The sequence below is a fragment of the Cornus florida genome, unplaced genomic scaffold, assembly GCF_030987335.1.
Source record: "Cornus florida cultivar Cherokee Brave unplaced genomic scaffold, ASM3098733v1 CherokeeBrave_3.0.0_Hap2_Chr10, whole genome shotgun sequence".
Lineage (NCBI taxonomy): Eukaryota > Viridiplantae > Streptophyta > Magnoliopsida > Cornales > Cornaceae > Cornus > Cornus florida.
This window is the reverse complement of record NW_026775580.1, coordinates 81154083-81170623: the sequence shown is the minus strand read 5'-3', so window position 1 is coordinate 81170623 and position 16541 is coordinate 81154083. Positions and strand designations below refer to the sequence as shown.

Genomic DNA, 16541 nt, shown 5'->3' with positions numbered 1-16541 from the left:
ATTTTCATTCCAATTTGGAGTTTTATTAGGGGTCCACTAGGGATGGATTTCCGAATTGTTTAAATTATGGAGTTGTGGATTACTAGATTTAAATATTTAATTATTTAAGGATTTTATATTTCAGTTTCTTTCTGCTCTTAAATTTTTTTAATTTTTTTTTTAATTTTTTTTTTCTGTGTTCGCTTTAAAGTATTAATTGTTAGATATTCCCTCGGGTTTGGGCCTGGGCCTGATCAACCAGTGTCTCGGATCCGAGGGGTATCACAGAACAGCACCAGCAAACCTTTGAAGGTTTGAAAAGCTACCTGGCCAACCCTCCAGTGCCAATGCCTCCAATCAAGAAGCGGCCTTTAAGATTATACTTATCGACCGCCGACGAGTCCATTAGAACTCTATTAGCTCAGAATAATGAATGGGGGAAAGAACAAGCCATCTATTATCTAAGTAGGGTGCTCACTCCAGTGGAATGTAGGTATACTTCCATTGAAAAGTTGTGTCTTTCCTTAAACTATGTGGCTATGAAGTTGAGAACCTATATGTTGCCAGTGGCCGTGTATATAATCTCTCAAACAGATTTGATTAAGTATATGCTTTCCAGGCCTTTGATCACTGGACATATTGGAAAGTGGTCATTGGCCTTAATGGAGTTTTCCTTCAAGTATATTCCACAAAAGGCAGTCAAAGGAAGGGCGGTAGTAGAATTTCTAGCAGATCATCCATCTACTAAGATAGATTCAGAAATATGTGATGAGGTGGATAATCTCTACCTTGACTATACACCTTGGACTCTCATGTTTGATGGATCAAGCACTCATGATGGAAGTGGAGCTGGAATAGTCATCATTTCTCCGAAAAGAAGGAAAACGAAATTTTCTTTCTTCTTGGATTTCAAGTGTACAAACAACCAAGCTGAGTACGAGGCACTAATTATTGGGCTGGAGATTCTACTAGAGCTAAAGGTGGAGAAGTTCCAGGTTATTGGAGATTCCAACTTGATACTTAGCCAACTACCTGAAGAATATAGATGTCTTAACTAGCGTTTGAGGCCTTTCCACTATTTGGCCTTAGAGTTACTTTGCCAGTTTGATGATTTCTAACTCAAATATTGGCCTAGATATTTAAATACAGAGGTTGATGATCTAGCACAATTAGCCTCTCGAGTGAAAGTCCCACCGGGTGTGGAAGAAGCTCTGATCACAGTTAAAAGAAGAACTCTTCCTTTAGTAGAGTTACAGTATGAGATGGCAAGTCATTTCCAATCTGAAGAGCCAGAAAGAGTCAAACCTGCCAATAAGCCATGGGAGGTTTTCAATATTGATATAGATGGATTGGATTTGGATGATTGCAGAACACCAATTATCCAATTCTTGCAAGAGCCTAGCTCCAAGGTGGACAAGAGAATTCAGCTTTTGGCGCCACATTACATTCTGATTGATGGAGACCTCTACAAGAAGAGTAAAGAAGATGAACTTTTGTTAAGATGCCTTGGAAAGGATGAATTCATGAGGGTAATGGCGGAAACACACCTTGGAATATGTGGAGCACATCAAGCTGGAATCAAGATGAGGTGACTTCTTAGAAGGTATGGTTATTATTGGAAAGGCATATTGAAAGATTGCATAGAGTTTGCCAAGACTTGTACTGCATGTCAAGAACATGGCCCGATCCAAAGAGTTCAAGCTATTAATATGCAGCCGATAGTGAAAATATGACCATTTAGAGGGTGGGTTTTGGACTTTATTGGAAAGCTAAGGCCTCCATCTTCAGATGGCCATACTCAAATAGTGGTGGCAACATATTATTTCACAAAGTGGGTGGAAGCTATTCCACTAAAGACTTGTGAGCAGTCAACGGTGATTGATTTTATCAAGAAGCACATTATACATAGGTTTGGAATTCCAGAGACTATCACCACTGACAGAGGTCTTTCCTTTGTTGGAGGTAAGGTCTTGGATTATTGTGCTGAGTGTGGTGTACAAGTGATCAGTTCCGATCCATGTTTTGCCCAAACAAATGGACAGACAGAAGCTTCCAACAAAGTAATTCTCAACATCCTTGAAAAGATGATTGAGGATCATCCAAGGGAATGGCATCACTTGCTTTCTGAAGCTCTTTGGGCCTACAGAAATTTAAAAAGGTCAAGTACAGGCGTCACACCATATGTGCTAACATATGGATATGATGTTGTCCTTCCAATGGAGATGACAATCAGGTCTGCAGGGGTGGCTTTCCAAAATAGGCTAACTCCAGCAGATTACAACCATGCCATGTTAGCGGAATTAGAAGACCCTGATGAAGTTCGTCTCAATGCTCTAGATTATATTATTGCTCAAAAGAAGAAAGTCATACGAGCATACAATAAGAAGGTCAAGGCGAAGACATTTGTAGAAGGAGACTTGGTATGGCAGGTCAAATTTCCACCTGGAGTTAAAAGTTTGGAGTATGGAAAATGGACTCCTAATTGGAAAGGTCCTTACTTGGTAGAACGAGTCCTTGGAAAAGGGGCTTATAGATTGATGGATATAGATGGAGGGTCTCATAGGCATCCTGTGAATGGTGTGTACTTGAAAGAGTACCACCCTTCCATCTATGAAAATTGGAAATCCACAATCATTCAACCGGCCATGTAGAATGGCTGGTATCTTCCTTTCTAAGTAAACTGAAAAGTTGGAAAGGAAGTGTAATGGCCATTCGGCCATTCCAAGAAGGAAAAGCTAAGTACTTGGAAAAGTACATTGGCTAGAGTTATGAAGCGGATTTAGCTGAGTTTCCAAGTTCAGCTGATTTCCTAAGTATGGAAGACTTCATTGAGGAACTGGCTATGCTACTTGTTCCAGGTTTTGATCATACTGGAAATTGTTCATCTTGCTTGTATATACATGCATTTCCATTATGGCAATTTCTTTTATTTATTTAAATTTCCTTTGTTATGGACAGCCAATTATATGGCTATGCCTTATTATAAATATATGTGAAGAAGTTTTCCAGTTTCAGTGAATTAGAAGTTTCTTTTCCATATAAATTGTGAAAGAGGCACGTGTAAAGGGTTGGGAAATAGAGCGTTATCTCATTAGATACTGGATTTCATTACAAAACTCAAAAATGGCCTCCTAAACCTAAGATTGGCCATGCAAAAGTACCCATTACTTACTTCCTATCTACAAGTTTTTCAAAAACATCCACACGATAGAACCATAAAGAGAAACACATGAGATCAGATAGAGGCAAGAACACCTCCAAGTTCATTCCAAATTTTCCTTGCTTCTTCAAGAACAGCCACTGCTCTAACCTTTGCATCCTCAAATTTAGGAAAGGCTTCAACTCGCTTTTCCCATTCTTTCCTTAAAGGTTCGGACGCATTGATAAGGGCATTAGCTGTTTGGTCCAATTCAAGTTCTTCACGTTCCACTTGTTCCAATTCCCTTTGAACTTTGGCCAGTTCTTCATTCAGTTTTTATTTCTTGATCATAAGCTTTTCAGCCCGATCCTTGATTTCTGGGTAGGATTCTAAGGAGAGTTGAAAATCCTCAAGAGCTTTATCTCTGAGCTTGGCTTCCTTTTCATACTCGGAAACTATAGAAGTACTGGAGCTCATATGGGCAACAATGAATTGGAGTTGGTGTTACAGTTTGGTCAAAGAAGTTTGGATGGAATCAGGAAATTCTGAATGCTTTTTTGAGGGTCACAATAGTACTGGCTAGACTTGAGTGGAAAGAGACTACATCCTCTACATCATGGGCAAGATAAGACAGCAACTTTTCTTTAGCCACCATGATAGCATCACCTGAAGGTCCTAGAAATGTGAGGACACTTGCACTTGAAGTAGAAGTACTGGAAGATTTAGTGGCCTTGATCACTTTGTAAAGGTCAGCTAAGGCTGGAAGGGCTCTCCTCTGCATTATAAATGAGGTTGAGGTAGATAAGGAAGGAGTTGCCTGAAATGGAAACAAGTTTCTATTAGATAGAAAGAAAGAAAGGAGGCGAAGTGTAAAGGAATGAAGACTTGCCTCTGGGATGGAAGGAGTATGACCAGTAGAAGTTCCACCAGTTCCGGAAGGAATGGATATTCCAATAGTAGAAGTTGAAATGGGCTGACTTTTTTCATTCTTTATGGTCAGACTCTCCATAATTGAAGCTTGAAGGGCCAAATCATCTCCTTGTGCAACTTATTGATCCAGGTGGATATTCATGAAATTGTGTCCCATAGTAGAGCCCTATTGGTCAAGTTGAAGTTACAAACATTTTAAAGTATAAAGTAATGAGATGGAGAAAGATAGGGATTGAGACTTACCAAAACAAGCTCTTTGGATGACTTTGGTTTCTTGTGTTTTGGGGAGTCTCCGGTTTGTTTGAACTCTTCTATTTTTTCCAGTTCAGGCATGATTTTCCTTTTAGCCTTTCCAATAACTTTTCCGGAAGGGCTATGCATTTTTAGGGCTTTGCTAGAATGTTGAGTAGTGGTTCGCCCTTTGGAAATGCCAACTTTACCATTAGAAGAATCTTCATCAGAGGAGGATAGTTGGGCCTGAAATTCCTTTTTGACAATGGCCAGTCCCTGCAAAAGGAAGTGTAAGTAAGGTCCAGAATATGGAACAGTTAAGTTCGGCCACATTGAAATACCTGAGAAGTTTTTCTTTTCCTTTTGCCTTGTATAAAACATCCTCCTCTTCCTCTTCCACTTATTCTTCCTCTTCTGCATCACCACTTGAGGAAAGACTTTCAATATCTACATCACCACTTTCGGCTACATCTTCAATCTTACTAGCCATTGTGGTGGTTTTCTCTCCACCTTCTTCCTCTTCACTTTCTTCGAGTATTTCCTCTTTTTCATCTGAAATTAACCAAGTCTCAGCATATGAAAGGTTGATGGATTTCAAAAGGGAATGGAATTTACAGTAAATACATTAATACCTGGAGACAGAGGCTTGAAAGATGCCAGTATGGAATCACAGACAGCCTTATGATTCTTGGTTCGGGTAGAGGAGATATAAGCTGACCACCATACATCGAATTCATTGGTTGATTGAGGCTTGCTAGTATAGCCTTTGAAATTGAAAGCTGATCTTTCTGCTACGTAGGCTTGGTCAATCGCTGCAAATTGTTCACTGTCTGTATGGCGAACAGGTTGGTCAAAGAATCCGTTGTAAGATTTGCAGGGTGGCAAAGGAATCATTTGGGTAAAGCCCATTTGCCTTGCTAGTTGGGCTGGGTTGTAGAACTCAACTCCACAGAAAGTATTTTTCAAAGTTGGTTGAGCAGTGCTGTAATGGAGGTCGCGAGCAATAAGGAAGTTAGCCCAAATATTTTTCCAATCTTCAGAATGTTTCTTGGTGGATACTCCGGGAGATGGAACCAACCATGATGGCATGCGACCAATGGCAGTGAATGGATCAAAGCACTCATCGTTTCCAGTCTCACATTGATTGTAGAAATATTCAAAGTTTTCAGCAAAGCTGAAAGGAGAGGGATCTGCGGTTGCCAAAGAATGGCACATAAGGGATTTTCCAGTTAGAGTGACTAGGGGTGAAGTTCTGTTTTGGAAGTACACTTTAAGCCACATTTGGAACAACCAGAAGGGACCTTGGAACCTTGAAAACCTGGAAGTAAGGAGATCATGAAGACCTCTGTATAAATGAGAAAGTACAAGAGGAGCTAATGCTAGGTCTCCATTTCTGGCTAAGGAAACTGCTACTTGAACAAAGTCTTTTGTGATTTGGCCAGATGGAACGCATAGCAAGTGGCCAGAAAACCAAAAAATCAGGAAAGCAATGTGCTCATCTTCTAGAACTGGGCCAGTTTGCTTACAGTGTTTAATAAAAGGGAGATGGGAGGAAATAAACTTCTTACTTCTAATGGTCTTGGTTGGAAAGAGGAATTGTTCAACAAAGAGAGTGGCACTTTCGTCATCTCCATGAGGCTTAAGACATGTGATGCAACAAATATCTCTCAAAGTGGGAGACATCATTCCACATTTAAGATGCATAGAATTGGTGGTTAAAGACCAAAAGAAAAAGGCTGGAAAGAGGAGGGTCGGATCAAGTGTTATGGAGGACTTACTGATTTGGATAATGTCATAGATGCTTTGTTTCTTCCACTGTGAAAAAATTTTCTCGTCCTTGGAAAGACGACTCACCCATGAAGACCAGGATGAACGATATATTGGCCAGTTTCTTATGCTGAATGAGGGTTTTACTTTTTTGCCTTTCTTTGAAATAGGAGGGAACTTTGAATCGAAAGGAAGTGGAAACTTACTAGAAGGGTAGAATTCGGCTAATTCAGAGGGGGCCACGTTAGCAAAAGCTGGACCCAATCCAACTGAGTCATCTTTGAAGTTGATCAGAGTTTCAAGATGAAGCCTAGCAGGGTTTAGAGACTTCTAGAGTACTTGAACTTGGTGACTATGGTTTCGAATTTTGGTTTTGGTTTGAATAGAAGGAGCTGGCAGGGATGAGTTAGTAGTTGGTTTGGAAGGTTTCTTGGGAGCCATGGTCTGTAATTTTTTCATGGGTAGAGATGTTCTTTAGGGTTTCAGAAGGAGGAAAGATGATTGAAGGAGAGTTGGTGGCAGACGATAAGGATGGAGGGTATATATATATATATAGAAACGATAAGGAAGGAAGTAAAGGCTGAGGGCGTTTTCCTAGGATGGGTGGTTGGGTTTTCAAAATTCAAAAGGAAGTCTTAAAAGGTTTTGGAAGCAGGATGGCGTAATGAATGGATGAGAGTTTTATTGGGAGACGGAATGTTCTTGGCGGCTGGAAAGATTAACATGATGAAATCAAGAGACCAGCCGAATAACACGTGGAAGATTTTATTTGTTTACGGTGAAATCTTTCAAAGTTCAAGGACGCTTTTTTAGGAGGAGTAGTTAGAGGAGGATTTTCAAAAGGAAAAGGAAATAATGAGGATTGAGAAGGTTGAAGGCTCTATGCCATAAATGGTTAGGATCTCCTTGAAGATACGAAAATCAGTGTTTGGAGATATTCTCGGAAAATACAGGGGGAGTAGCCACGTGTTTCTTTCTAATAATTGTTTTGAGTGTTCAAAAGACCTAAGGGTGCTATTGGAAGGGTTTTAGTTGGAATTTTGAAATTCAAAAAAGGAAAGTAAAGAGATTTTTATGGGAAGTAATGAATAGGTCTTTTAGGGGCACATGGCATCTAGGAGATTGGTGATTAAAGGAAATTAATATAATGGAAGCCGAGAAATTAGTTGTAGTTAGGGATGGAAAATCAAGCGACCATGATGACATTTTGATGGTGGAAATCAAATTTCACGCCTTATTTTCAAGTTGTTCTACAAGGCATGGAATTTGGGGGGCATATGTTTATTCCATTATTTTACCTAATGGAAAAGAGACAAGTGGCAAGTTTTGACAAAGCTTACCATATTAATTTAATGTTCTAATTGTCCAAGGAAAAGAGGGTGTGACATGGAATTGTTAATGTGGTTCTTTAAATAGAAAAGAGGTACGACTTGCCATGTTAGACTACAATATTGATAAATATTCCACCTTGGAATATTTTATGGGAAATTAAAAGACAAGTGGTGAGTCCCTTTAGGACTTACCAAATTTAGGATATAATGTCCTAAAAGGAAAAGAAAAATGGCGTGGAGTTATTATCATGAGTACAATCTCATAAGAATGCTAAAGTTAGCCAACTAATAATTTATTGACACCTGGCGAGCTTTATTAAACTTGCCACGATGGATTAATTTTGTTAAAGTTGAATTTATTTGGAAGATCCTGTTTTAGTAAGATACCAATTAAATAAAAGTTGACTAAGTCATGGGGACGTGGAGGCAACGTTTTCCTTATTTTTAGGAGATTTCAACAGTGGTTCAGCCAAGTCAATTTCTTTCTAAAATTTAGCAAGACGTGGGATTTATTTTATTTCTTTGATATATATATATATATATATATATATATAGACACACACACACACACACACACACACATATATTAGGCTTAAACCCACGATGAAGGAATCACCATGAAAAGGGAGTCCATGAAGCCATGAGGTCTAAAGCCAGAGGAAGTCAAGGGTGAAGAGAGGAGTTGCTAAAATTAAGGAAGAGAGCAACAACCATAACCCACGATGTAAACTCGGTGACCATGACCCCATGGAAGGTTCAGTCTAAAATCAAGGAAACTGTGGTCTAATGTGTATAAATATACTCTAAGAAACTACCCACGATGGAGGAGTTGCTAAAATTAAGGAGGTCATGGCACCATGAACTCCAAACTTTAGAAGGAAAGTCTCAAGATGGAAGTTATGCACGATGAGGAGTTTTATCAGAAGTAAGAAGCCACGACGCCATGAAAGGAAGGTTCCTAGAAGAAGTGAAAGATTACTAGAAATCATGGGACACTTGGCTAAAGATATATCGGTTGTAAGTGGTGGAAACCTATAAAGAAACTACCACTAATCAAGGGAAGTTCTCAAGGGTCATGGGTGACAGGGCAACAGTTGATGAAATCGTGTCTGAAATTAAGGAAAGGAGTTGACGACGTGAGGAAGAAGAATAAAATCGTGGGACACTTGCCAAGTCAGGAAGAGAACACGTGGGAATTTATTTTGAAATTACCCATGACGCAAAATCGTTAAAGACAAGAGAGGACGTGGTTGAAGTCTACAACAAGAAATGGATAAGATAGGAAAAGTTACAACCGTTGAGGAATCATGGGACATGTAGCAGTTCGGAACCATTCCACGTGGAAACTGCTGAAGTTGCCACACCTAGTTAATGCATGCATGGAAAGCTCTATACATGGAACACTTAGGCTTCACTTGCAAACCCTGTTCAAATCACACAGCAAAACAACACTTTCAATTCCTTACATTCATGTATCTTTACGTTCATGTAATGCAATTTCATTATGTTTAATTCAAGTCCTGCACTTATCTTTCTTATTTTCCAAGTCCTGCACTTCAATTCCTTTACTTTGAAGTCCAGCACTTTCAATACCTCTTTCTTTTCCACTAGCCATAGTTCAGTCCGAAAGTCCTTTTTCAAGGCAAAAAGAACCCTTGAAGGTGGTAATTCCAGTCCTTCATTCAATCGCCTGATCCTTGCAATTTCTTACTGGATAGTTGTTTGGATATCCACTTTGGAACGACAGCAGTTCCTGGTACGCCCGACATCCACTCCTGCTTTCCACTCACCCGGAATGCGGAACTAGCGCTTTTCCGCGAGCCGAACAAGTTTCATATAAAGTACTTCTCAATACAATTTCTTTCAAATTCATTAAAATTTCATGTACTGATTTTTGAATACCTGGCTACTATGGTAGAATATTCGTGTCGTATTTTCTCAGATTTTACACTTGCGATACACATTCCAAGCAAAGCTCTCCACATCGCAATGCCTATTGTGTCGGTTTGGCCTTTCATAAGTGAAGACATAATAAAGTGTACGTATTTGCTCTCCAAATATATTAATATTTTATAATTTTAATAATTTAATTTTTAACTTTATTCCAAGGGCGGGCTATATTATAAAATGAAATTAAATAGTATAATATCCATATGGATTAAAATAAATTAAAACAATATTATGATATATATATTTTTTAAAATAAATAATACAATATCCATTAAACAATACAATATCACGTAGCAATTTAAAATTGGCGGTTCTGATAGATGTGCCACCATTTTTAGGTTAGGATTTACTAGAAAGTATACGTTACTCTCACTACCCGTTATTCATTTGTATTCTTTTTACAATATGCACTTCTAAAATTTTCTTTGACTTGATGTAGTGCTCTCAGAGAACTCTTACAACTTGGTTATTTGGGGGAGCAAATAAACTCCTACCTCATGATATACATTAATACTTATAATGAAGGATTAATACTTACAATGAAGGGTTAAAATATATATAAATTTCAACAATACAACAGTCGGAAGAATTTTAGGATGTGGTTGTAAGATGTTCCAAAGAATTGTCTCTATCATACTTAGGCTACCTAAAGAATTCTATACAAATATGTACAATGTTAAATGTCTCTGGTATTCCGCGAATTAGCCTACACTTGTATGGTGGATGTGACATAACGGTCCGGGGGAGTAACATTATGATCATGTACAAATTGTACAATGCTTTTTGCAAGGTCTAGCCACAAATAAATATGCATTAAAAAACCCAAGGCTAGAAGCCCAGCCAGAGAGCCCTGTTCAAGGCTTCGGGCATGAGTCTGTGAAACTTTAGCCTGGCCCGGTCCCACTGGCAGGCCAGTCCGGCCCTCAATTCTATCGCACATTAATGCATAGATTACTAAAATAGTGGCTTTAATTTGATATAGAAAGTCTAAAATTTGGATATTGTAAATTCTTGCCTACATTAATGTCATGCATTTGACATGGTTTAATTTGAGACACATAGAACAAGCAACAATCAGTTTAGGTAAATATGAAAACAAAAATCACTGTGATGTGACAACAGGGATTACATGAAAAAAGAAGAAAAATACATAGAGAATGCTCTTTATGGTATATCTTCACCAACGATTGATAGAGTAGGCAATTTAGTATATTCTATACTTCCTTGCACTTCAATCTCTTCACCATGGATCTTCTTGCACTGGAAGTATAACACTGTGTAGGCCATAAACTGAAACATCTTCACAAGAAGCCCGAAAAATATCATTACCAACACAATAATTGTATAATTCACTTGGGATTGTTTCACATTAATCATTCTCAGGCCCTGGACCGCAATCACAGATAGTAACATGAAGAGAAACTGTAGAACAAACCCTAGTAGCCTTTTGCCCTTAATTAGTGTTGCAGCTTTTCCGAGTGCCTCAATTCCATAACAACTCTCTTCCATCACTGTTATAACCAGGGCCAAAATCCAATAAACCGATAAGTAGACATAGAAAATTGTGGCAAGAATAGCAAGCACAATGGCAATGGGTTTTGAAGGGACAGAAGGATCAAGAATCATTAGTATAGGAATCACTACAGCCAAGAAAATGAAAGTGTAACCCAGGCCAAGAAGTGTTATGTGAAAGGAAGTAACTATTGGCCTCATCCATGAACTCCTTAACCTCGAAATCAAATCATGGAGGGAAAAGTTTTGATTCTTGCACAAGGTTTCAGCTGATACAAGAATAGTCGCGACGGTAGAGAAGAGTGAGAGGATGGAGTAAGCAAGAACGAAAGCCCATTCTAGTCCTAAGAGAGCTCCAAAATCTTCTTTGATGCCAATGAGGAGGTTGATGAAGTTAGGGCTGGTGGGGGTTGTAGTGTATAAAGAGATTAGCTTGATAGCCAAATCTTTGGTCAATGGTTTGATGGAGAAGTTGTTAGCCAAGTAGAAAAGGGAGTATAGGAGAAAAGTGAGTGAAGCAATGATGCACATGAGCCTCCCACTTTGGAAGAGAATTTTGAAGGATTTTCTCAGAATTTCCATTGAACCAAACAGCATATAACAATCCATGGCACTAACCAAGATATGTTCTCCTGTTGATCACAGGCTCTGAATTATTTTTGTTATGTGGGAAGGGCTAGCTTTATGTATATACATTGGTTGCAACATATTAATTTGAATGAGTCAAATTCTACACTCCATCTGGGAATTGACTTTGCAGTTAGATACAATGTACTAGTAGATTCCCACAAGTAATGTTGACATGGACATGTTAACAAGAACATAAACAATTGGGCTTTGTTAGTTTCGTGGAAACAAGCTTGTTGTTGGGGTTTTTTTTCTTCATTTGGTCATGTTTGAAAAAGTCAATCCACTCTCTCTTAAAAGCAGAATAGACCAGGCACTACAACAACTTTTTAATATACTGAAAGACCATCTCAAATGCCATTCTTTTCAAACAAGGCAACAAGAGGACTTCAAGTCCTGTCCATTGAGGTTGAGAGACCATTAAGATTCAGATAAAACAGAGTGGATGTATGGTTGTGTTAGTAACGCAGTGTTACTTTTGTTAGATTTTGGTGTACATACATGACAGAATTGGACAGCGTTTGATAAAATCTTTCAAAATATTATACGAGTAGATATTCGGTGCGTCTGGTGCACACTAATTCGAGTCTGACGCTTACACATCACGAACTATTCAAATTAGTCAGTATCGTAATGTACACCGATTGCACTAAATATTTACTCTGATTGTACTAGTCACATCTTAAGTTACACAGACTGAGAGTGATAATAGACTAAAAAAGATCTTTATTACTTAAAAAATTAGACCAAAATCCACAATGACAGAGAAAATTCTGCTCCCAATCATTCAGTTAATGAATATCAAATATTAGGTAGGTGTTATGAATATCAAGTATAATAATCTAATGTATAAAAGGTTAAATAGAAAGATGTTGGAGTAATATTTCATAATGCACTCATTTCAACACAACATGCATTTATCTTAATAGGTCATATCTACAACAACTTGTTGAACTCGTAGACTTAGTTTAAGTTACAAATATAGAACAAAATTAACAAGGGGAATCCTACTAAAATCAAATCAAATCCTTTTCTTTTGCTTTATTTATTATAAAAAATAGAGATAAAAAGAAAACATGAAAAAAATCATGGAAAAAATATTTAATTTTATAGGAGTAAAATAAGTTTTTCCTTCCATTTTTTTTTCTTTCTATTTATTTGCTTCCTCACTAAATCAGATTAGCGTGGCCCAAGTACAAAGACTATTTACATGACAATCTATCAAGGTTACGTGGTTTATTTACAAGACAGTTTATATAGAGCAACTCTAATGCCATCTCCAAAATTTTGCAATCCAAAGTCAACATTTTTCAATGACCACATCATCATTTTCTAGAGTTATGTCAACATTTTAGACTCTCCAAATTTTAGCTATCTATTCTAATGGTGCAGTTTTGCTCCTAAAAAATATTAATATTTTAATATTTTATAAAATTTTGAATATATATATTTTAACTTTATTCCAATGGCTATATTTCTAACAATTATATTATAAAAGATTAAAATAAACTAAAACAATATTCTGATATGAATTTAAAAAACAAATAAACAATACAATATCTGTTATAAAATCAACTAATTAATACGATATTCATTAAGATGCGGACTCAGCTGCGTGGCATATATGTGACATAATATGCAAATGCTTTCTGCAAGAGAGAAAAATAAACGAATTATGGTTGGTTTGAGTAGCCACAATTAAGTATGCAGTCAAAAACCCAAGACTTTAGAAGCCCGCCAGAGATCCCTGTTCAAGGCTTAGAGCATGAGCCTATCAAACTTTAGCCCAGCCCGATCCCATTGGCAGGCCAGTCCGTACCTCAATTCTTGCCTACATCATCAATACATTAATATATAGCAACCTTAATTTGATATAGAAAGTGTAAAATTTGGATATTGTAAAAAATTACAAGAATATAATTCAAGTATATATCTCGAATATTTATTGTCGCTAATAAAAAGACGAATATGTCTTCAATTTTAATACAAACACTACTTCTTGTTGAACTATTAACATATTTAAGATAGTTAAATTACAAAGCAAACAAATTTAAAGGTGAGTAGATGATTCCGATCATATATATATATATATATATTTGTGTGAATTATCCATTGAAGGAGGAGGTGAAGACTAACATTAATTTAGGTTTATCGCTATCTCCCTTTATATATTTATTTATCAAATTATTTACACTTGTAGAAAGTTGAGAAAATTAGGGTTTTTATTCAAGAGAAACAAGATTCAAAATATTATTTTAAGAAGCTTTAAGTGAATTATGTATTTATCTAATAATTTACACACAAAAATTGGTTTAAAAAAGAAGGATTCTTATTGAAGAGAAATAGTTAAAAACTTCTCTAAAGTTTATTTTGGGTTTCAAATTTTACCACAAATAATTTTTTCCTAATTTCCCTCTTATCTTACCATGTATTTTCGGGACAAAATCTCTTTTGAAATACACAAAGTTAAGTTGTCATATCACCGGCCACAAAATTGTCATATCATTTGCAATGTAATTCAAGTTATTTTGGTGATCGATACAGTAATTTGTGATGTTTAGCATTTTCCTTCAAAATTCTTGCCCACAAGGTTGGCGTATGAAAAGAAAAATCACAGTAATGTGACCAAGAAATACATGAAAAAAGAAAAAAGCAAATTACAACAATCCATATGATATGAAAAATACATACATAATCCCCTTCATGGTATATCTTCACTAACAAGTGATGAAGTAGTAGGCAATTTACTATATTCTATACTTCCATGAACTTCAATCTCTTCACCATGGATCTTCTTGCACTGGAAGTATAACACTGTATAGGCAATAAACTGAAACATCTTCACAAGAAGCCCGAAAAATATCATAACCAACACAATAATTGTATAATTCACTTGGGATTGTTTCACATTAATCATGCTCAACCCCTGGACCTCAATCACAGATATTAGCATGAAGAGAAACTGCAGAACAAACCCTTGTAGCCTCTTGCCCTTAATTAGTGTCGCAGCTTTTCCGAGCGCCTCAATTCCATAACAACTCTCTTCCATCACCGTTCTAACCAACCCCAAAATCCAAAAAACCGATAAGTAGGCATAGAAAATCAAGGCAACAATAGCAAGCACAATGGCAATAGGTTTTGCAGGGACAGAAGGATAAAGAATCATTAGTATAGGAATCAGTACAGCCAAGAAAATGTATGTGTAACCCACGCCAAGAAGTGTTGTGTAAAAGGAAGTAACTATTGGCCTCGTCCATGACCTCCTTAACCTCGAAATCAAATCATGGAGGGAAAAGTTTTGATTCTTGCACAAGGTTTCAGCTGATACAAGAATAGTGGCGACGGCAGAGAAGAGTGAGACGATGGAGTAAGCAAGAACGAAAGCCAATTCGACTCCCAAGAGAGCTCCAAAATCTTCTTTGATGCCAATGAGGAGGTTGATGAAGTTAGGGCTGGTGGGGGTTGTAGTGTATAAAGATATTAGCTTGATGGCCAAATCGTTGGATAATGGTTTGATGGAGAATAAGTTAGCGAAATAGAAAAGGGAGTATAGGAGAAAAGTGAGTGAAACAATGATGGACATGAGCCTCCCACTTTGGAAGAGAATTTTGAAGGATTTTCTCAGAATTTCCATGGAACCAAACAGCACATAACAATCCATGGCACCAACCAAGATATGTTCTCCTGTTGATCACAGGCTCTGAATTGTTTTTGTTAGATGGGAAGGGTGGCTATCTTTACACAGTATATATATTGGATGCAACATATTTAATTTGAATGAGTCAAATTCTACTCTCCATCTGGGAATTGACTTTGCAAATAGATGCAATATAGTAGAGGCCCACAAGTAATATTGATAAGCTAGGGACTTGCATATATCAGTTGTTAGCAAGTCTTTTTCATTTGAAAAATCTTGGCAAAAACTCTAGATCACCCAGCCATGCAGAGAGAGCATGTAAAGGTTGAATAAAGATACAAAATAAAAATAATTGAAATAAGTGAAGTTATTTTTTATTTTTTATTCATAAGCAACAAGTGATAAGTTAGACGAGATACATAAACTGAGAAACAATTGGGCTTTGTTAGTTTCGTGGAAACAAGCTTTGTTGTTGCCTGTTGGGTTTTTTTTTTTTTCCTTCCTTTGGTCATATTTGGAGAAGTCAGTCCACTTTAATATACTCAAAGACCATCTCAAACGGTGCGTAAGGAAAAGGAAAGGTAATATGTTTACAAGAAGAATTTTTTTTTTTTTTTTTCTTCCTTTGGTCATATTTGGAAAAGTCAGTCCACTTTAATATACTCAAAGACCATCTCAAACGGTGCGTAAGGGAAAAGGAAAGGTAATATGTTTACAAGAAGAAAGGAAAATGGAGAAGATGATTTTCTTCTTTACATATACTCTCTATATATAGAAAACGGGACAAACGTAAAAAAAAACATCTCTAAAGTATATTCTGCATAATATTTTACTTCTTATTTTTCAAAAAAATATATAAGAAATACCCGTAATCTTTTCACATCATACAAAAATACCAATTCTACATAAATTAATTAATATTATAATACCACATACATAACCTGATAAGGGCTTTGTTAGTTTGGTGAAAACAAGATTTGTTGTTGGGTGTTTTTTTTTATTTCATTTGGTCATGTTTGAAAAAGTCAATCCACTCTCTCTTGAAAGCAGAATAGACCAGGCACTAGAACAATTTTTTGATATACTCAAAGACCATCTCAAATGCCATTCTTTTCGAACAAGGCAACAAGGGGACTTCAAGTCTTGTCCATTGAGGTTGAGGGACCAATAAGATTTAGTTAAAACAGAGTGGATGTATGGTAATGAACATGTTAATTTTGTTACATTTTTTTTTTTTTTTTTTATTTATCATTTTGGTGAACTTACATAAATGATAGAATTGAACGACATTTAATACAATCTTTCAAAATATATTTATTTGGTGTGTCCGATCAAGTGGTTGTGTCCGGTCATAATTCAAGTCACACGGAGTGAGAGTTAAAAATGCACATAAAACTTGATATTGCACCTGCTTAAAAGAATTGTGGGACTTGCACCT

At 36.8% G+C, this 16541-nt stretch overlaps 3 protein-coding genes across 3 annotated transcripts; 1 reads left to right on the top strand and 2 right to left on the bottom strand.

Annotated features, from left to right (window-relative positions):
• Positions 1-326: 326 nt before the first annotated feature.
• LOC132277970 (uncharacterized) lies at positions 327-1037 on the top strand. Its single transcript, XM_059779808.1, has one exon. It carries the CDS (start codon positions 327-329, stop codon positions 1035-1037), a length of 711 nt encoding a protein of 236 aa, XP_059635791.1.
• Positions 1038-10491: 9454 nt separating this feature from the next.
• LOC132277967 (uncharacterized) lies at positions 10492-11448 on the bottom strand. Its single transcript, XM_059779804.1, has one exon. It carries the CDS (start codon positions 11446-11448, stop codon positions 10492-10494), a length of 957 nt encoding a protein of 318 aa, XP_059635787.1.
• Positions 11449-14167: 2719 nt separating this feature from the next.
• LOC132277966 (uncharacterized) lies at positions 14168-15127 on the bottom strand. Its single transcript, XM_059779803.1, has one exon. The coding sequence runs from the start codon at positions 15125-15127 to the stop codon at positions 14168-14170; it is 960 nt and encodes a 319-aa protein (XP_059635786.1).
• Positions 15128-16541: the final 1414 nt, after the last annotated feature.

What these genes read in the sequence shown, in the direction of transcription:
- LOC132277970 (XM_059779808.1), top strand. Translation starts at nt 327, where the DNA reads ATGCCTCCAATCAAGAAGCGGCCTTTAAGATTATACTTATCGACCGCC.
- LOC132277967 (XM_059779804.1), bottom strand. Translation starts at nt 11,448, where the DNA reads ATGGATTGTTATATGCTGTTTGGTTCAATGGAAATTCTGAGAAAATCC.
- LOC132277966 (XM_059779803.1), bottom strand. Translation starts at nt 15,127, where the DNA reads ATGGATTGTTATGTGCTGTTTGGTTCCATGGAAATTCTGAGAAAATCC.